The sequence below is a fragment of the Octopus bimaculoides genome, chromosome 20, assembly GCF_046866305.1.
Source record: "Octopus bimaculoides isolate indiv1 chromosome 20, ASM4686630v1, whole genome shotgun sequence".
NCBI lineage: Eukaryota > Metazoa > Mollusca > Cephalopoda > Octopoda > Octopodidae > Octopus > Octopus bimaculoides.
The window spans coordinates 21,334,594-21,357,080 of NC_142947.1; the positions used below are offsets into that span (position 1 = coordinate 21,334,594).

The 22,487-nt window shown below is 35.6% G+C and overlaps 1 protein-coding gene across 5 annotated transcripts in view; it reads right to left on the reverse strand.

Annotated features, from left to right (window-relative positions):
• Positions 1-22,487, reverse strand: part of LOC106874788 (uncharacterized) — a 105,164-nt gene that overhangs the window by 71,265 nt on the left and 11,412 nt on the right. For 4 of the 5 annotated variants that reach the window (XM_014922644.3, XM_052975154.2, XM_089338186.1 and 1 more), the window contains 4 exons: positions 15,652-15,707; positions 15,394-15,537; positions 10,398-10,529; positions 6,666-6,746 (listed from right to left, as the gene is read on the reverse strand). In XM_014922644.3, coding sequence (XP_014778130.2) covers positions 6,666-6,746; positions 10,398-10,529; positions 15,394-15,537; positions 15,652-15,707 — 413 coding nt within the window. The remainder of the gene's footprint in view (positions 1-6,665; positions 6,747-10,397; positions 10,530-15,393; positions 15,538-15,651; positions 15,708-22,487) is intronic. The other variant, XM_089338187.1, reaches the window with a different exon arrangement.

Sequence of the window (22,487 nt, forward strand, 5' to 3'; positions counted from 1 at the left end):
TGGTAAGAAATTGCTTCCTAACCACATGGTTCTGGGTTCAGTCCCACTGTGTGGCACCTTGGACAAGTGTCTTCTACTATAGCCTCAGGCCGACCAAAGCCTTGTGAGTGTATATGGTAGACAGAAACTGAAAGAAGCCCATCGTAAATATATATATATATATGTATATATTTGTGTGTGTGCTTGTGTTCGTCCCCCCACCATCTCTTGACAACCGATGTTGGTGTGTTTACATCACCCGTAACTTAGCAGTTCAGCAAAACAGCCCAATAGAATAAGTACTAGGCTTACAAAGAATAAGTCCTGAGTCAATTTGTTCAACTAAAGGCGGTGCTCTGGCATGGCTGCAGTCAAATGACTGAAACAATTTAAAGATTAAAAGAAAAAGAATATGTGTATGTGTGTGTGTGTGTGTGTGTGTGTGTGTGTGTGTGTGTGACCCTTCTGTCCGGCATTTGCCATGATAGATCGCTAGCCACTACACATTCTTTATTTTCTCTCCTTGCTTCTTTCTGTGTTCCTTTCTGTGGAAGAGCGTAGGCTCGAAACGTTAAAGACTTTTTCACTTTCTGTTTGTTGTCTACACCACCTGTCTTCATCTTTTGTTTTTTTTTCGAATTCTCCCTATATATATATGTATGTATGTTTATATCATCATCATCATCATCATCATATGTATATATATATATATAATGAACTTCTTCAGTTTCCATCTACCAAATATTACTCACAAGATATTGGGCAACCCATCACTTTGGAACAGGACACCAGCCAATGTGTCCATGCTGTGGAAACAAACCCCTAACTATGAGATTCTGAAGCAAACTTCTTAACCACAAAGCCATGCTTAAATGTACATAATAATAATATGTAAAAAAAACACACAAAAACTGTCAGATTCACTTTTTATTTATTTTTTGACATATTCATAACACTTCTGTGATCTGAATACTGACAAACTTCACACCAACTGCTAAAAATCAGTTACACAAAGGTGCTTTCTTTATTTTTCTTAACTTTTAGACATACAGGCCAAGGACACGATTGTTGTTTGACTTTTTTCAGGTTCAATTCCTATGTTTTCTTTCTCTATCTCTATTATATATTTAGTTATACATTTCATTGCAGTTATTTCTTTTCTTTATATTTCTTATTGATATTATTTTCCCCATGGGTGCTGGTTTTGAATGTACGGAAATGCTGTTTGCTATATAAAGTATGGATGTGCAATTCCCTGACCCCACCACCTCCCACCCATCTATTACAACCTTTGGGGGACATCTTATCTCCAGTATCTATCCCTTTACAGCTCCTATTGATCATTATCTCCACCTCCTATTAAATGTGAGTAATCATGCAGCTCTCCTACAACAACTTGCTTTGCACCCTTCCTCCTACCTCATACTGTACCCCCTTAATCCCCAGTATAAAGCCAACACCTCCTCCCTCGGAGTTTGTAGTCTTGCAAACTGCATGATGACATCAATAGTGCCAGTGGTAGGAAGAAAGCACCAAGTACACACCATAAATTGGCTGGTATTAGGAAGGGTATTCCAATGTAGAAACCATGCCAAAGCAGACATTGGAGCATGAGGCAGTCCTTGAACTCATCAGATTCTGTCAACCCATTCAACCCATGCCAACATTTAACATGGACATAAAATGATGATGATGATATCAAATACCTGCTTATTATACAAGTCTATTGAACACATTCATTTGCTTTCTATGACTGCTTTTACATGTTTGCTTGGCTTAAGATGTGTTTTACAGTCAGATGCCCTTCTTGTCATCTCTTTTTTAAGTCCTCCCAAGACATACAGCTATAAGATGTATTGTTTATGGGCAACATAAACATGACATCACCATACAGGGTGGGGAAGCAAAACTTAGAATATTTTGGAAACCTTATTTTTCATATATTCCTGAGCGTAAATACTAAAATATTGTTTTCTATTTCAGGGTGGAGGTATATAGAGTTAATTAAAGCAGAAGTTCCAGGCATATGATCAAACATGCCCACTTAAGAAGCCAAGAGACAACGCATTGCGGATTTGCTTCATGCTAGGGTTGCAATTAGACGTATTGCTCAGACTGTTGGGGACCTCTGTGAGCACTGTCTACAATGTTAAGAACCGAATGCTGGAGGTATCAAGAGAAAGCAAGGAAGTGAAGACATCAATAAAAAGCAGGATAATGCATTTCTTAAATCTCTCAAAGCAAAAATTTTGAAAGACCCAACAAAATCCATGAAAAAACTGTCCATGGACATGAAAGCCGATCCAAAGGTTGCTGGTTGTTGTAACATAAAAAATTTAGTGAATAATTATTTTCAAAGCTTTGCTTCCCCACCCTGTATATGTATATATATGTGTGTATAGTTTTATATCCTGTTGCTCCCTGTACACTCATGTTTCACCACTCACTGCATTCCCCTTTTCCTGTCCTTTCCTCCTTTATGCTCTTGTGAACTCCTTGCTCATGCACCCTGTCCAATCCTCTAAGCACTCCATTTACATTCACCTTCTTGTACCTTCAGGTACACCCTGGCACATCACTCTCTTGCTTTCACTCTCTCTCTCTATGACTGGAATAACACCTGTTTCTGTCTTTCTATCATACTTTAACCTCTCATCACCTGACACAAAGCCATTTTACTCAGTAGTCATTCTCCCTCTCAGTTGAAGAATCTTTATCTTGCAAGTTAATTGGTGACCTCGCCAGAGCTGGTGCTATATAAAACAGACTCAGTACACTCTGCAAAGTGGTTGATGTTAAGAAAGGCAGACAGAACTTGATGCAGTCCTTGGGCTGCCAGTCCTGTCGAACAAACCAACCAATGCAGACATTAAACAATAATTTGATGACGATGTACTTTCATTTATGTTTATATATCTTTTATGTTTTATTTTTCACTTGCTTCAGTTATTGGACTGTGGCCATGATGAATCTAATGATGTATATTAATGTAATATAAGGACTTGCTCACACCATTGCTCTTGGTTGTAATTATATATACATATGTGTGTGTGTATGTGTGTGTGCATGTGTGTGTGTGTGTGTGTGTGTGCGTGTGCATTTATAATTATAACCAAGGAGAATGGAGTGAGCAAGTCCTTTTATTACATTAATTTACAACTGTTTCATCAAAAAGATCTCATGACTATTTCTATTGATTCATGAGGCATCACTGACACAAACTGAAATTCAACTCTTCAGTACCATGCATAAAAGTTATTCACTATAGATACTTGAATTATTGATAATTTACACCTACATTTGGTATAAATGTGTATTTACATGATTACATTTACATGTTACAGGCAGACCAAAATAAACCCTGACTTGAAGTGAGCAGTCAAGAAGAAGGATGACTTTAAAAATGGATAGAAAAATTAAAACCAGAAAAGAGAAAGGAAAGTTCTTGTTTTTAGACAATATAATAAATTAGAGTTTTGTAAAACAGTTTCTGTCCCAAAAGGTACTTCATAAATAATGTTCTTCAAAGATTCTTTAGTGCTTTTGGGGTATATTTATTTCATCTGCCAACCAGACAAGTAAATGCAGACATACCTTTGTACTTTTATCATAGTGAAATCTTTTGTGTCTGCTACATTATAGTTTGTTAACCAGATATTGACATCACAGAGGTTAGATGTAATTTATTGAGAATCCATCAGTAACACACACACACACACACACACACACACACACACACACACACACACACACACACACACAGCCATATGCACGGACATGCCCACATGTGCAGACAGACAGAGAAGACACAGGTGCCACTGATGCCTAATGGCACATCCTACTTACTAACAAGAAAAAATTAAGTAAATAAACCTACATGTGGACAGACTTGAACAATATATTTTTATAGAGAGATGAAAATTACAAAAAGAACATTTTTTCCTTCATTTCATACATTTATTCTAATTAACTCAATCAAATTTTCAAACACAGAGAATACTGCATTATAAATAAATAGATGTAGATATCATGGTACCCCAGCAGAAACTTCCATAAAGATACTGAAATTTAAAAGTTCACATTGTTGCAAGAAAAATCCTTCTAAGCACAAGATATATGCACTTCTGATATATTGGTGTAGAGGTCCATTTAGAAATCTTCGCAAAATCAGTTTTAGATGGTAATAGGAATAATTAGTAATTTTCTAATAAATATTTTGTTTCATATTTCTTGAGAGTTTTTCTGAACTTATGGCAGCATCTCATAGTAAATCTGAAAATATACATATGTATTTACAAACATTCACAAATGTACTATTATGAGCAGTTTTACACACATATACATTTGTGTATGCATGTATATACATGTGTACATATAGGTATGTGTAGATATGTGGCTATATACAACTGTGTGTATACAAATACATGTATATATGTGTGATTTCATCTATTGTATTATTTCTAAATTAGTGACAATTTGTTATTACTGGGAGGAGTTTAATAGTTAAATGCAGCTTAGCAAGAATCTAATTTAAATAGATTTGTACTAGGAAGCAGATATCTTTCAGCATACTTTATATAGACATAGCGAATAACACTGAAATTCTATATATATCCAAAACTAGAGTCCCTGCACAAAAACTGAAATGAAAAACAGGAAAAAACACACTTCTACAGTACAATCAGATGTCTGGAAATTCAGCAACATAAAAAAGTAAATAATATGCTCTAAGGCTTATAAAATCCTGATTATCAGCAGTTGCTGTAGGACAAAAATTCTGACACTTCTCAAAAATAAAAGTAGAGTAAATGCAACAGTTTTTGTGTGTTCTGAGAACATTCTTCCAAAATGTAACTTCAACAGTTTCAAATCAAGTCCCCTGCTAAACAAGTACAACTCCAAAGATATATATATATATATATATATATATATATATATATATATATATATATATATATACACACACACACATTTTACTGGTGTCAATCATTGAACTGCAACCATGCAGGGACACTCTTTTCACTCTTTTAAAGAGTCTAGTTGAAAAATTGATCCAAACACTTATTTTTTAAGAGTGGTGCTTATTCTATCGGTCATTTTTGCCAAACCACTAAGTTATGGGGGACATAAATAAACCAACACCAATTAAGCAGTGGTGGGGGGAAAACATATAGATATACACACATACATGAGAGGATTCCAGACAGTTTCTATCAACTACATTCACTCCCAAAGCATTGGTCAGCCCCGGGCTATAGTAGAAGATACTTGACTAAGGTGCTACACAGTGGAACTGAACTCAAAACCACATTGTTGCAAATTGAGCTTCTTAACCACACAGCTATGCCTGTGCCTTTATATATAACTACCAAATAGTTATCCTAAAGAAACGATTAGAAAAACTAAAAACTATTTAATATAAATATATTTTATGCAAAACATGTAGGTTCAGATAATGCTTTAGAGAAATACATGTTGTCTTAAACAACAAATATCTGTAGACTATCCTTCAGAAATATATATATTATTTCAAACATTATACTTTAGAAATACATGTTGAACTGTTTATTCTAATAGACACTACATGTGCATTAAAGACAGCACAAATGAGCACATGGAAAAATTAGGTATAAGAGAAATCATATACAGTGTGAAAGGAAACTGTGCTGGTATGAATAGAGAGGGTGACAGCTTGGTCAAAAAAAAAGTGGCAAGCAATCCAAGTGAAATACATGGGAAGAAGTAGTGACGGTTGAATCCTACAAAGGAAATGATAAAGAACTGCAACAAATGGTGAGACACTGTACTGAGAAAAACTCATCTAACTGATGCATGCATAGAAAAAACAGATGTAAAAAAGATAACAATGTGGATTTTATTGAAGCAATGGCTTTATCACCAAATGATCCGTCCCACATCATTTCCCCCAAAATGAAGAAATGTGTTTGATTTTGAAGTCTGTTTATCTCTTTATATTTGGTCTGTTATTTAAACATTGTTCAGGTAAGGTTATTGACTTCAATTTGCAGCAACAAACTTTATATTAAACATTCAACTCAGTCAATACTCAATGTCTGAGTCTCCTTCTCCTTTTTTGGTAAAGTGGCAGCTATTTTGTAACTATGGAGAATTGAACATCAAGGCTAAGTCAACCAGGCAAGAATTTGAATTGAAAACCAAAGCTTCTTGCAGAAAAATATTGATATCTAACATTGGCACAAGGCCACAAATTTTCTTTATTTGATGACAAGAGTATAGTCACTTAAACTGATCCAGTATTTTACTGGTACTTTATTAACTCCAGAAAGATAAAATGCATAGATGACCTAGGCAGGATTTGAACTCAGAATGTAAAAGATTGTAACTAAAATCTGCAAGGCATTTTGTCTGATGTTCTAACAATTCTACTGATCCATAAACATATTAATTATGGTGCTTTTTCTCAGCACCAACTTCATCATCACACTGCAAATTACTTACAAACAATCTTAATTGTTAAACACTTTACACCAAAAGATCTACACAAATAACTATTCTAGCACTTATAGTTACATCAGCAGACCAAATCCACTTATTCTTCTCTCTCTCTCTCTCTCTGTATATAATTTATTCTGCTATTTAATTGCTAAAAACTGAGATGGTGCATCGAAAGGAAAATTAAAATCATGCAAAGCTTCACAACTCACCACATCTTTGCCATAATCTTCACTTTCACTTTCACTTTCACTGTCTCCCTGAATATTGATTTGCTTCTTTTTTTCTTTGCCCTGCAGAGAAAAGGAAATAACAAGTTTGGAAGAAAGAAATTAGTTTTAACATACTGATTTCAAATTTTGGCACAAGGCCAGCAAGTTCAGGGGCAGGAGTAAGTTGATTATATCGACTCCAGAACTCAACTGGTACTTATTTTATCGACCTCCCCAAAAGGATGAAAGGTAAAAGTCAGCCTCAGTGAAATTTGAACTTAGAACATGAAGAGAGAGAAAATTCTGCTAAGCAAAACTGTGCTGCTGAAGGAAACAAAATTGGAGGCCATTTGAGGGCTCTGTTCATGGAGCTAGTAGTACAGGCTAAATGTGAATGGTGCCTATGTGTGCAAGCTTAGGGAGGAATGAAGAGTGGTATCATCTGTATGGGAATGGGCATTGTTGGAGAGGACAGAAAGTAGGTTACTAATGAACAGAAAGTAAAGTATGATGTAACTTGGCCTTGGGACACACCACAATTGATAAAGTGTGGGTCAGAGAAAGCTACAGCAATTGCACAAGGCAATGAAGTAATCTAACAGAAAGCTTCCAGTCTAGGAGATGAGAGTTGGATGAAGTTCTTAGAAGGAAAGCCTAGCAAGAAAATCTCCATCAGAGACATGGTCAAATGCGTTGCTGATGTCAAATACACCTAAAGCTCTACGAGGCTCTGGCAGGGGATGGTGGCGAACCCTGCTGTACTCTTTCGCCACAACTTTCTCTCACTCTTTCTTCCTGTTTCTGTTGTACCAGTAATTCAAAGGGTCAGCCTTGTCACACTGTGTCATGTTGAATATCCCGAGAACTACATTAAGGGTACACGTGTCTGTGGATTGCTCAGCCACTTGCACATTAATTTCACAAGCAGGCTGTTCCATTGATCGGATCAACTGGAACCCTCGACGTCGTAAGCGACGGAGTGCCAACAACAACATACAGAAAGTGGATAATAAACATGGCTTCAGGGTAGTCCTGATCCAGGTAATCAGTTTTAAGCCTCCAAAAAAGGTTAACCATCAGTATTTGGTACAGCAGTCCTCAGAGCAGCTGCATTTGGTTCCATTTTCATGAGGTGGATCAATTTAAAATACATTGGCAGATGTTAGGTGGTCTGATTAAATAGCCCCTTCATAGAACCATTTCAAATTACATGCTTGGTTAATCTCTCCTGTATGTTTTAGCTTTTGAAACATTGCTGTGGAAGATAGAAATGTTGAAGAGCATCCTGCTTAAACAGGGAATGGGAAAGTCATATCAGAATATGTGGACAATGTAACCATGATGGTGTTAGTTACCACAGAAATCAAAGTGGTCAGTACTACACTTAGAGAGTATGAACTGGTACCAGAAAATGCATAAACTGAATCAAGTTGGTGAGCTTGAACATAACACTTGTAAAGGCAAGTCTGTGCAGACCAGAATCATGGGTTGGTTAACTGACAGTCAAGAAACTGGAACTATTTTACAAGTAGTGTAGCCAGTCTTACCCCAAAATGGACTGAAAGGTCAGGTAGAAGTGACACAACAACTAAGATGAGAACACTAGTTCAAATACATCAGAGTATATTAAAAAAAATGAAGTAGCATAAACAAACATACATTTAAAATGATCCCAGAGAATAACACAATTCTAGATTTGGGTATGCCAAGATCAAAGCTAATTAGCCAGATATTGTTATCAAGGTTGACTAGAAAAAGAACTGCCCCCTAATCAAAGTATACAATACTATCACACAATAATGTACCTCAATCCAAATTTAAAAATCCAGAAATGGAGATTACCAGAATAGGGGGATTTAAAACAGAAGCAATCCTATAGCAATAGGTTTCTTGAGAATGATTAAAAAAACATGCAGACAAATACATAGCAAAAATTCCAAGCCTTACAAAATGCACAACATAGAAATTAGAATGACTAGGCACTGCTCACATACATTGCAGAGCACTTCCTAAATGATGTAAAAAAAATCTAAAAACAAAACACTCTACATAACCAAGGTACACCAAGAGGTATTCTTAGTTGTGCAGAGAAAATATGCAATAAATGTAAAACTACTGAAGGTAAATAACAATTTCTAAAATGGGCACAAAGCCTTAAACGTTTGGAGCAAAAGTTCAGTTGATTATATTGAAACATATTATTTCAGCATCATCATCATCATCATCATCATCATAATGATTTAATACCCGTTTTCCATGCTGGCATGGGTTGGATGGCTTGACAGGAACTGTCAAGGCCAAGGACCACACCATGTTCCGTAGTGTGTTTTGGCTTGGTTTCTACAGTTGTATGCCCTTCCCAACTCCAACCACTTTACTGAATGTACTGGATGCTTTTTGCATGGCACCATCACCAATGCTTTTTATGTGGCACCAACACCAGTGCTTTTTATATGGCACTTTGGTTTTGGATATCAATTATGTTGTGGTAGGCTGGTTTTCTTCAGTACAGCAATGTGCCACATATTTCAGTCCAGTTATCTCCTTCATAAGGCTCAGCATTTTGAGACCAGCCTTCAAGACTTTGTCCCATGTCTTCCTAGGTCTCTCTCTTTCACAACTTCCTTCCACTCTAACCCTTTTGGTACCAACCCGCCTGAAACTGCCTCTGGCTCTGTAGTACAAATGTCTTTTTTTCAAAAGTTCTGAATTAAAATCTTCTACCAAACCTTAGTCACAGTTTATGTTCCTAATACTAGCTTAATGACAACTAAGTTATTTTACTAAATTCTTTGTTATATTTAAAATTTATTGAAGGAAACACTGTCCACATCCATCCACATTACATGACTAAACCAGTGCAATCTCCTCTCTTGCCCACAGCATATAATTCCTCTAATGTCTAACTTACACTGGTACATTTTCAACTGACCTTTGACAGATGAAAGACAGAATTGACATTGGTGAAATTTGAACCCTGAATGTAAAAGCATTTAAGTAAATAATGCAAGACATTTTGTTTTCTGTTCTATAAAGTCTTCAAATCAACCACCTTCACCTCCATCACCACCACCAATAATAATAATAATAATGATAATCCTTTCTAATACAGGCACAAGGCCTGAAATTTTGTGGGAGGAGTAAGTCAACTACATCGATCCCAGTTCTCAACTGGTACTTATTTTATTGACCCCAAAAAGATAAAAGATAAAGTCGACCTCAGTGGAATCTGAACTCGGAACATACAGATGGACAAAATACCGCAAAGCATTTTGCCCAGCATGTTAACAGTTCTGCCAGCTTACCACCTTAACAACAACCATAATAATAATAATAATAATAATAATACTGTGGATTATTCAGGTATCTACTCTACAGAAAGACACCTATCCCTGTCTCTCTATACCTTCAATCTCACACCAACTGGCACAAAGCTACCATCACCCCTCCCAACAGAGGAGTTTTTTGTCTTGTAAGTTATTTGGTGACCCTGTCAGTACTGGTACCATGTAAAAAGCACTCAGTACACTCTGTAAAGTAGTTGACATTAGGAAGGACATCCAGCTATAAAAACCATGCCGAAACAGACAATAGAATCTGGTGCAGCGCCTGGCTTTACCAGTTCCTGTCAAACATATCCAACCCATGCCAGCATGGAAAACAGGCATTAAATGATGATGTTGATGATACCCAAAAATCAACTGTCTGCAAATAAAAATATCTGGAATGTACCTGCTCCACTTCATCTTCAAATTCTGTGGAATACACTGGTATACTCATGCTACTAGTGAAGTGTCTACTGTTTGACACACCAACAGAGCCGGTTTTTGATGATGTCCCAGTTAGGTTCAAACTGGATTTCACCTGAAACATTGTAGTAGATACAATAACATATCAGCAAAACATTTTATGAGCAAAATAGCAATTTACATGTATTATCATCATGACTGTTCAATGCAAATATATATATATATATATATATATATATATATATATATATATATATATATATATATATATATATATATATACACACACACACATATTGATATATTGTAAACAAACTTATAAGCATTGAGCGTGTCGGTATTCTACAGAAAATAAAGGAATTCTTGAACACAGGATAGCTGAGAAGACAGCTTAGAAAATCAGATAAATCTCCTTTAGAAGACAGAAAAAAGGAGCCATCCAGAATTTGAGAGGTACAGGGTTCTATTCCCTGTAGAGATTTGCTGGCCACTTTTTCGCCATCTTCTAAAGGGTATTAACCCAATTTTCTAAGCTGTCTTCAATGCATGCAGGCATGGCTGAGTGGTAAGAAGCTTGCTTCCCAACCATATGGTTTTGGGTTTTTTGGCACCTTGGACAAATGTCTTCTATTATAGCCTTAGGAGTGGATATGGTAGATGGAAATTGAAAGAAGCCCGTCATATATATATATGTATATATGGCGTTAGGAAGGGCATCCAGCTGTAGAAACTCTGCCAAATCAGATTGGAGCCTGGTGTAGCCATCTGGTTTCACCAGTCCTCAGTCAAATCGTCCAACCCATGCTAGCATGGAAAGCAGACGTTAAATGATGACGATGACGATGACGACGACGTATGTGTGTCTTTATGTCTGTGTTTGATCCCCACCACCACTTGACAACCAGTGCTAATGTGTTTACGTCCCCATAACTTAACAGTTCGGCAAAGAGAAACTGATAGAATAAGTACCAGGCTTAAAACAAAATAAGTCCTGGGGTCAAATCAGACTGGAGTCTAGTGCAGCCTTCCAGTATGCCAGCCCGGTCAAATCATCCAACCCATACCAATATGGACAATGGACGTTAAATGATGATGATGATGATGTTACAAAACACCTAACAATCTTTTTTTGTCACTGCAAAGAACTCAGACTAAATCTATACAGAATAAATATGACAAATACGACCTTAATTAAAATTACACAAAAGACAATAAAATGTCCAAATAAAAAATTTTCAGCATGTGTGTATGTGTGTGTATGCGTGTATAAACACACACACACACACACACAATACACGATGGACATTTTTCAGTTTCTATCAACCAAATCCACTCATGAGCCTCTAGTTGACCAGGGCCTATAGTAGAAGACACTTAGCTAAGGTACCATGCAGTGGGACTGAACCTGAAACCATGCTGGCACCAACCACAACTCGGAGACCCCCTTCGGTCACAAATGACCATGGGATTGCACCTAGAAAGTTACCCTCCCAGGCACAAGTCTGGGCAAGGTTGTTTATGGAAGGCCAGCAGTCGCCCAAGGATACCAGCCTCCCCTTTCCACGCCACCAATGTTATTCAAGGGAAAGGCAAAGGCCGATACAGCTTGGCACCTGTGACGTCGCAACTCATTTCTACAGCTGAGTGAACTGGAGCAACGTGAAATAAAGTGTCTTGCCCAATCCTCCAATGCCCCTGCCCCTCTCAAAATTCCTTGTCTTGTGAGTTGCTAGCTGACCCTGCCAGTGCTGGTGCCACATAAAAAGCATCCCGTCCACACTGGAAAGTGGTTGGCATTTACAAGGGCATCCAACTGTAAAAATCATACCAAGATTAACCTCACTTGTGCTAGAGCCACATACAAAGCACTGAGTCCACTCTGCAGAGTGAGTGGTGTTAGGAAGGACAGCATCCAGCCATAAAAAACCCTGCCAAAACAGACACAGTAGCCTGGGGTAGTCTTCTATCTGGCTGATTCCTGTCAACCATCCTACCCATGCATGCATTGAAGACAAAAGTTAAACAATGATAATGATGATGGTAGGTGGAAACTGAAAGAAGCCTGTATTTGTCCCCCACTACCACTTGACAACTGGTGTTAGTGCATTTACATCCCTGTAACTTAGCAGTTCAGCAAAAGACACTGAGAGATGAAGTACCAAGCTTAAAAAATAAGTACTGGGGTCAATTTGTTTGACTAAATTACTTCAAGGTGGTGCCCCACCATGGCCACAGTCTAATGATTGAAACAAGTAAAAGTTATATACATATATACATATATATATATATATATATATATATATCATCATATATAGGATGTGAGGGGTTTAGTTCACTTGGTTTTGATGTCCTTTTCCTCTAATGTGTATATATACATATATATATATATTCTGAACTTATAATTTATTCACATCTGTTTGAAGCTTTCTGAAATGTTGTTATGATTATTGAATATGTTTTTGTTAGCTGTTCCAACAAAATTATAGTTACATTTCATTCTCAATAAAAAGCCAACTAAAAACACATAAACATACATAAACACACCTACATATTCACAAAAACAAGCTTATAAAAACATCACTTCACACACACATACATACACCAGACATCTATGCAGTTGCAAACACATACACATACAAAACCATTTCACACACAAATACACATACACTACACACACACATATATATTTATATTCAGAAACAAACATATGAATACACTATTTTATACATACATATACACTGCACATTTACACATTCACAAACAATTGTACAAACATACACTACATATTTTCACACTCACAGACACACAAGTATAGTTTCACAATACACACACTTACACATTCACAAACACAAACATACACACACACACACACACAGAGAGAGCCATGTGTATTCAGAGATGTGTGCCAAAATCAATCAGACGAGATCACTTTTAGAGGTCAACAAAAAAAAGAACAAAAAAGCAATAGAAAAATTTTCTAATCTTGGCAGAAATTTTGGAAATGATCCCAAAATAGATTTGTACATCTGAGTGTTGTAGGGCAGCAATTTTCCCCAGTAGCTACAAGGTTACAAGTAATGTCATTAATCTAAGTTATTTCAATAAAAGGGTCAACAACAGAATAGAGTGTTGGGAATTTGTAAATAAACAGAACACGCAGCTAAGTGTTGATGTTGTTGTTGTTGTTTAGCCTTCCCCACCCGAGTTGTCATCAATCAAAGAAATCTATGATCAAAACCATTCCAGCTATGACCATCATGACTTTTTGTATGCCCAAGACTACATTTTTCTATAGGTACTTACTTTTTAATTTTAGTAAAAGTAGGATGTAAGCGAATTTGGCAGATGGAAACTGAAAGAAGCTCATTGTATATATATAGATATATATCTATGTGTGTGTGTGTCTTTGTGTTTATGTTTGCACCCCCATCATTGCTTGACAACTGGTGTCAGTGTGTTTATGTCCCCATAACTTAGCGGTGCAGCAAAGAGACCAATTGAATTAGTACTAGGCTTAAAAATAACTCCTGGGGTCAAACTGTCCAAAACCACTTCAAGGTGGTACTCCAGCATGGCCACAATCAAATGACTGAAACAAGTAAAAGAATATCCTTCCTACTGACGTACAACTGTCATACCATCATAACAAGGACCTTTTATTTCATGACTTTAGCTTCTTTGCCTCAAGACTCATTGCTACATTAGTCACCATTTGATGCAATGCTTTTAATTCTGTTCTACTGCATTCACAGCAGTCCTGTCCACCAACTTTCTAAATTTAAACCATTGTATTGCAATATAAATTCTTTTATTCATCCACTTTCTAGTTGCAAACATATTGTCTATTTTTCTGTGCACTGGAGTGACTCACCTCTAGATGATTGCTTGTAAACAGCAGCCAAATCTTCCTTATATCTTGCTCTGATGTCTTATACAAGGAAAAGATACCCAAGATAATGTAGCCCTAGGAATACTCCTATAAGATTAAATGGACATAATTGGTGTACCATTGACCATAGGTCTGCACAAACAAAGTTTACTTGGAGCTATGCAAAATAACAACCAGCTAATACAAGTTGGTTCTCTGACCTGTGTTCAAGGCTGCATCATTGCTCTATCACATACAATTTACTATATGTTAGATTATGCAGCAAGGTCTTCAACAAGGCAAAGGTTTGGATGTGTGACTCATACCTAGTTGTGTAACCAACTATCCATGTGCACAGAAGTTCAATTAGGACTGATCTGATGCTACACCACAACCAGCTATTGAAACTTGTTATATTGGTTTCCTTCTGGAACATAAAGCCCTTTCACTGTGAGGAGTGGCAAGATGTACAGCTGGTTAAATCAATGATAAAATGTTACACTGATTTTTGTTTTATAAATTCCAGAGGGACTTGGCAAGATTTCAACCCAGAAATACAAGGATTGAAACAGCTCCAATAAAGCATCTAGTTTGGTTTGCCTTGTTTTGACATCAAATTCACCACCTTATAATCTTTATGATACCAAACCACCTAAAACTGCCCATAGTTCTGAGGTTAAAACCTCCTGTTTTAAAGTGGTTTAAATTTAAACCTTCCTTCGAAATTGTATCTTAATTTGTTTCAAACACCAGCATGATAATGGTTTCAAATTTTGGTACAAGGCCAGCAATTTCAAGGGAGGGGCTAAGTCATTTACATCAACCCAGTGCTCAACTTATTTCATTGACCCCAAAAGGATGAAAGGCAATGCTGAGTTGAGCAGAATGTGAGCTCAGAACATAACGATGGACGAAATGCCACTAAGTATTTTATCCGGTGTGCTAACAATTCTGCCAGCACACCACCTTAAATACCAACAGAAAAATGACAAAGTTATTTTACTAAATTCTCCATTATTTAGAAAATTAAATGAAACAAAGGAAGTATATTTCAGCAGAAACATAGTAACAAAAGGGTTAAAGGAATATTACTGAATATGTTATAACTTACATTTTGACCAGTGGAAGCTTGAAGGGAAGCTAATACATTTCCAGATGCTTTCAATGGGGCCAAATTACTGAGAGGTTTGTTGGTTTTATGTACAGATGGTAAACCAGGACTGAAATTTGCTTTTGGTGCTTCAAGTCGGGAATCCTGAAAGATTTTATTATGTCTAATTAAAGAGGAGAAAACTTGATAAATCTATTTTATAAGAAGGAAATTTCAGAATGGACTTAAAGTTGAAGGAATAATGAAAAAACTACACACATTATGTTCTATCTTCTCTTTATTCATGATAATGAGGTCTTTTTCCTTCTTGCCAGCTAGAAAAAAAAAAAAAAATTTGATAAGATGAAATTTACAATTTAAAAATCAAGTTGATAATTAACAAGAAACTGAATGAACAGTAATAAATGAAGGTAACATTATCCAATGAACTTGGATCACAAGTGACCATTCAAACAGTGTCTTGCTTTATTTATACATTAGTCTTAGAATGGAACAGTGTCTGTAGCTTTATTACAGCCTCCAAGATTTGGACAGGAGAGATGAAGATAACAAGTTAGGAAAGTTAGTGCGACTGCTGTTAGATTTTGAATCTGGTAAATAAATCGACGGGGTGTCTGCAAGGGTAGGGAAGGGAAGGAGTTCTGGAGATAAAGGCTGAGGAGCTGGGTGCAGAACATACATTCACTCATTATTTAAACATAAGTCATGCACTTTAGCTAAAAAAAAGATTAACCCTTTAGCGTTCAGATTATTCTGTCAAATGCAATGCTTTTCCAATTACATTGTTTTTAATTAATCATACATTATCTCATAGCTTTGAAATGCTGATGACGTGATTGCATATCTTTAGAATAGCATTGAAGGCTAGGTGTGATAAGCTGGATCTGGATGGTTAGAACATGAAACAAGTAGCATATTTGAGCCGGATATGGCTAGTTTAAATGCTAATGGATTAAGGACCATGGTGAAAACAAAGGGTAGGTCATTTTGAATAACAAATATCTTTTATCTTATACTTGTTTCAGTCAATAAACTGCAGCCATGTTGAGGCATCGCCTTGAAGAATTAAATTCAAATGAATCAACCCCAATACTTATTATTTTTTTGTAAAGCCTGGTACTTACTCTATCAGTCTCTTCACCACTAAGTAATGGGGACATAAACATACCAACACCAGTTGTCAAGTGGTGGTGGGGGACAAATACATACACAAAGACATACATACACAAAGACATACATACACTGTTACAAGTATATATATATATATATATATATAAACGGGCTTCTTTCAGTTTCTGTCTACCAAATCCACTCACATTGCTTTGGTTGGCCCAACGCTATAGTAGAAGACAGTTACCGAAGGTGCCCCGAGTGGAACCAAATCTGGAACCATGTGGTTGGGAAACAATCTTCTCACCACACAGCCACACGTGTACTTAAATATGCAAAATATTGTCAAAGAATATATCAACCAACCTCTAAACTTCTGTTAACCAAAACCTAAAACCTTTATTTTATGATAAATTGCAAAAAAGGTAAATACATATGCTACACCCAACAGAGATAGGTGACTTGCTGTAGAAGAAATACAAGGATAACCCATATACTATACATTCAAATTATAAAAAAAGTCTTATTTAACTATTTGACTATGTATACGTGCCATACAAAATAACAAAGATGAATTTCAGGAAAAATTCCAGGGCATGTTTTGATCTATTAACAGTTTCTATTTGAGATAAAGAACAATGATAGTTGAATAGAAGCCCAAGTTAGTCCTGACAAAATAGATCTATAGGCAAAGGTAGACATTCCAACAATGACCATTGTCTTTTGTTCGTCTATGCAAAATAGAGTATCCATAACTACAATGAAGCTGCTTGATTTTGAAGACAGTAAGATATGATTTGAGACAGATTTGGTGGGTATTTTTGATGCTGGAAACCAAATCAATAACTTCACGACATATTCCGATACAACATTACTGAGTAGGTGGTTTAAGTAGTTTTAGTAACAACACACATATCCCAAATCTACGCAGTCAAAGAAATGGATCTCTGCTGGTTTCAGCAATGACTATTCCAATTGTTTGTTCAACTGAATTGCCTACTCATTCACTCATTGAAGTATAGTGATAGCTGAGTGTCCCACAGACATAGGCAGTGAAATACTCAAGCAGAACTAGTATGACACAGTACACATGCATAGATACACACACATAAATATTTACATAATATGCATACTTAGACAGCTCTAATAAAGTGTGTGTGTGTGTGTGTGTGTGTGTGTGTGTGTGTGTGTGTGTGTGTGTGTATGTGCGTGCGTGCGTGTGTGTGATTATACCAAAAGATCAATAAACTTGGTAGACCGTCCAGATTTTGCACCTTCCATCTCTGCTCCTACTACTGCTTCACTCTTCCTAATTTCTCTTTTTCTTCTCCTCCACTTTTCTGAACTGGTTTAAATAAGACTAATTAGGAAATATTTATTTTCAAGTTATTCTTGTATTCTTGTTATTGTGAAACACAAGAGAATGTTAACTGCATTTGGTTTGGGGGAACATTAGTTACAGACAAATGGACGTGTGTGTGTGTGTGTGTGTGTGAAAGAGAGAGAGAGAGAAAGAGAGAGAATCTTAAGAACATTCAGAATAAACATTGTAGACATTTATTTTTAGTTGCATTTATTGTTGCTTCCAGCTATGGTCTCTTCAGTGTTAAGCAACAAATGAGGTTGAAATCCTTGAGATTATATTCCTCAAAAGAAAGCAAGTGTAAATATGCAGTCACCTACATCTGAAAATCCTGGAGGGACAGACACCAAACATTGGCATTCACAATCATACAAAACTCGCTCGTTAGCAACATTGCACAGTTCATTACTATTGACTTCTCCCTAAGGATAGAGCAGAGTATTACCCCAGCCTTGCTTTGAAGGAGCAATTGTTCTTTACCATTTTCCCTCAAATGTAAGGGATACACTTCAACTGGAGTCAAAACTTTCAACAATACTTAGATATCCTCTTGTGCACAATACCAGATGAGCATACATTCTACATTGTAGCGGGAGACAGATATAAGAGCAGTAGCATCAAGCTATGGTGAATGCACACACACACACACACACACACACACACACACACACACAAACACACAAATAATTGGAGCATTACCAGTTATTTGTTTCAATGCTGTACGCTCGCTACTGCAGAACATTTCTATAAATTTTTAGTCAACAAATAATTTTGCCTGAAAATCAATGGATATATGCTTTAGTGTGTGTGCATGTATGTGTGTGTGAGTATATATATATATATATATATATATATATATATATATATATATATATATATATATCATGTACATCATCATAGTCCTCATCATTTTAAAATCCACTTTTTTTCATGCTTTCATAGAGGGTCAAGTGGAGCTATTGAGGCAAATATTCTACAGCTGGATGCCCTTCTTGTTGCCAGCTCTTACCCGTTTCCAAGCAAGGTAATACTTCCCTATGCTCAGATGTTTTCACAGAATACTGGAAATGAAGGACATTCATTTACAACAATCACACACATCAAGACAAGAAGAGAAACACTCTCATACTCATATACATATACATATATATGTGACACACTGCTTTATAATTTCTGTCTGATAAATTCACTCACAAGGCTTTGGGCAACCTCAAGCTATAGTAGACACTCACCCAAGGTGTCATGCAATGGGACTGAAGTTGTTGGGAAGCAAACTTCTTAACCACAGAGCCATACCTGTATGTGTTCATATATATATATTCTTTTTTTTTTTCACCACATAATAATAATTTTATTCCATGTGTTTATATATATGAAAAAAAAAATATAACGATATGTTTCCACAGAATAAATGCTTTTGTATCATAGTTCAACCGAAATTATATTGGTATACGTATTCTTAAGGTGAGTTTGGCACATATAATTTATATAAATGTATATAGCAAAAGTGAGAAAGATAGAATGGAACAAGGAAAAAAAGTCACATGTTGCTTCAAGTCTTTTGTATAAAAAATGTTTTAGTCCATACATTCTCTTGAGTTTTGCAGCTAAAAAGGGTAGTATAGGGAAAAAAATGTTATATTTAACTGACCTGGATCCAGTTTCACTGATTTCAGCTTATAAAGTTTTATGCAATTTTACCATATTCATCATCATCATCATCATCGTCGTTTAACGTCCGCTTCCCATGCTAGCATGGGTTGGACGATTTGACTGAGGACTGGTGAAACCAGATGGCTACACCAGGCTCCAATCTGATTTGGCAGAGTTTCTACAGCTGGATGCCCTTCCTAACACCAACCACTCAGAGAGTGTAGTGGGTGCTTTTTACGTGCCACTGGTTTTTCATATTTAAACCATGTGGTTTATTTACATATATATATATATTTATAGATATTTAACTCTTTAAATTTTAGGTTCTTTTATATTTTATATTTTAGACTTTACAATATTCATGCGTAATTACGCATAAATTTTTATACGCATATATATTCACACATATATTTATCTATATTCAGATTTTTATATATATTGATATTTATATTTCGTATATTTATATTTTAAATTTATTATGTTGCCGTGTCATGTTGGATGTATGTCTTTCAAAATATTAAATATTGATTTCCTGAGTATATTATTGATGAGTTTATGAATTTATTAATAATATAAAAACACATATATACACATTTATTTGCTCAAAATAATTGAGCACTCAACATAAGTTCAGTTATATATTCTTTTAGAATATTACTTATAAAAGTTATATATATATATATATATATATACACACACACACACATATATATATACATGTGTTTATGCATGTATGTGTATGTAAGCGTGTGTATGTGTATGTATTGTTTCAGTAAGTTCTAGTAGAAGGAAGAGCAATCCCCATGGCCTTGACAGATTTAACAAACTAGTGAGGCTGACATGTCTGATGCCCAGGGCTGAACACCTGTCAGTTAGTCAATGTCTCCAGAAAACCTATAGGGAGGAAGGGAGTTTAGCTCAAATGATGGCAACATAGTTAATTTTACTGAAGGCATTCAAGTACTGACTGGTGCAGTTAAAACAAAGCAACATACTGGATTTTACTACCCTTTCTGTTCCTCTAACCCTACTCTCTCTCTCTTTATACTTACCTTATACCTTCAGGGTATGCTCTCACCATCTCTCTCTCTCTCTCCCTCTTTCCAACTAAGAAGCCATGTATCACCTCTCCAGCAAGATACCTGCATTTGTCCTTCTATCATATTTTCACTTCCTTCAGTATTATACCCCATTCAGTTGAGTGGAGAGGGTCTTGTCTAACAAGTACTTGGTAACCTCACTAATGTCAGTGCCATGGAAAAAGTATGCCCAGTACACTTTGTAAAGTGGTTGGCATTAGGAAAGGCTTCTAGCTTAGAGGCCATGCCAAAGCAGACACTGAAGCTCATCAGTCCTCTGACCTCTTGATTCTTGTTGAAATGTCCAACCCATGCCAGCATGGAAGACAGGTGTTTGATGAAGATGACGATGATATAACAGCAAAAAAAGGTGAATATATAATCACATATACACACACAAACGCACATCATGTATTAAGTCCCTTCAAGTCCAAATTTAAGCTACAGCCAACTCCAGCAGTTCTTTAAGCAATTAAATTCCATTATGCTTTGAATAAACATTCAATCACTCACTAACAAAGTACATGTTATCACAATATATATATATATATATATATATATATATATATAACTTTTATAAGTAATATTCTAAAAGAATATATAATTGAACTTATGTTGAGTGCTCAATTATCTTGAGCAAATAAATGTGTATATATGTGATTTTATATTATTAATTCATCAATAATATATTTAGGAAATCAATATTTAGTATTTCAAAAGATATATATCCAATTTATTATGCTACCATGTTATGTTGGATATATATCTTTTGAAATACTAAATATTGATTTCCTAAATATATTATTGATGAATAAATAATATAAAATCACATATATATATATATATATATATATAAATCACATTAATGATTTACATCAAATAGACAACATGCTATAAAAAATTTATCTGCAATTTATACATTAAATTAATGATGTACATGTGTATATAATTATATGATTATATTAATAATGCTCCCTATATATATATATATATATATACATATATATATATATATATATATATATATATATATATATATATATATATATATATATATATATATATATATATATATATATACATATATATATATATATATTCGTAACACATATATATGGTAGAAGCATGTTCCTGGGTTTCCGAAAAAAGACAATATGTTATGATATCATTTAGCAGATGATAAAAACAATTTACTGATGATATGCTTTGTGAATCTCACACATATAATGTGCTAGACTTCAAAATGCCTTTATGCATGCACATGCTACCCCCCCCCACACACACACACACACATACAAAATTATGGTTCTTCATCCAAAAGCTAAGAAAGCCAGTCATACAATAAAGGGCTCAATACATTAGAATGGAGAGAATCACTTAACTTGGATGTGCTGTGTAAATGCCATAAACTGCAGTAAGTCATCCTGAGAAAACATTGCATACAGACAAATAGTGCTAAAAAGCATAGGTTATATCAGCAGATGAATTTTGTCAGTACCAATGTTAGGACTATTTATTATATTGTGATTGCAATGTATTTTTGCATCATCAGCAGCAGACACCTAAACAGCAAATGCCAGGCCAAAATTTTGTCAAACCAACATATTTTTTTACTTATGATGAATGCCCAATGTCAATATCAGCACTTAAATCTTACAATTCTCTTCATGAGAAACAAAAGAAGATATATGCTTATGTGTGTGTGTGTGTGTGAATCGATTGCCCCATAAAAAGCACCTATGCTGGTGCCACATAAAAAATACCCAGTGCCCTCTGTGGAGTGGTTGGCGTTAGGAAGGCCATCCAGCTGTAGAAATCGTACCAGAACAGACAATGGAGCTTGGTGTGGCCTCTGGCCTCACCAGCTCCAGTCAAACAGTCCAACCCAT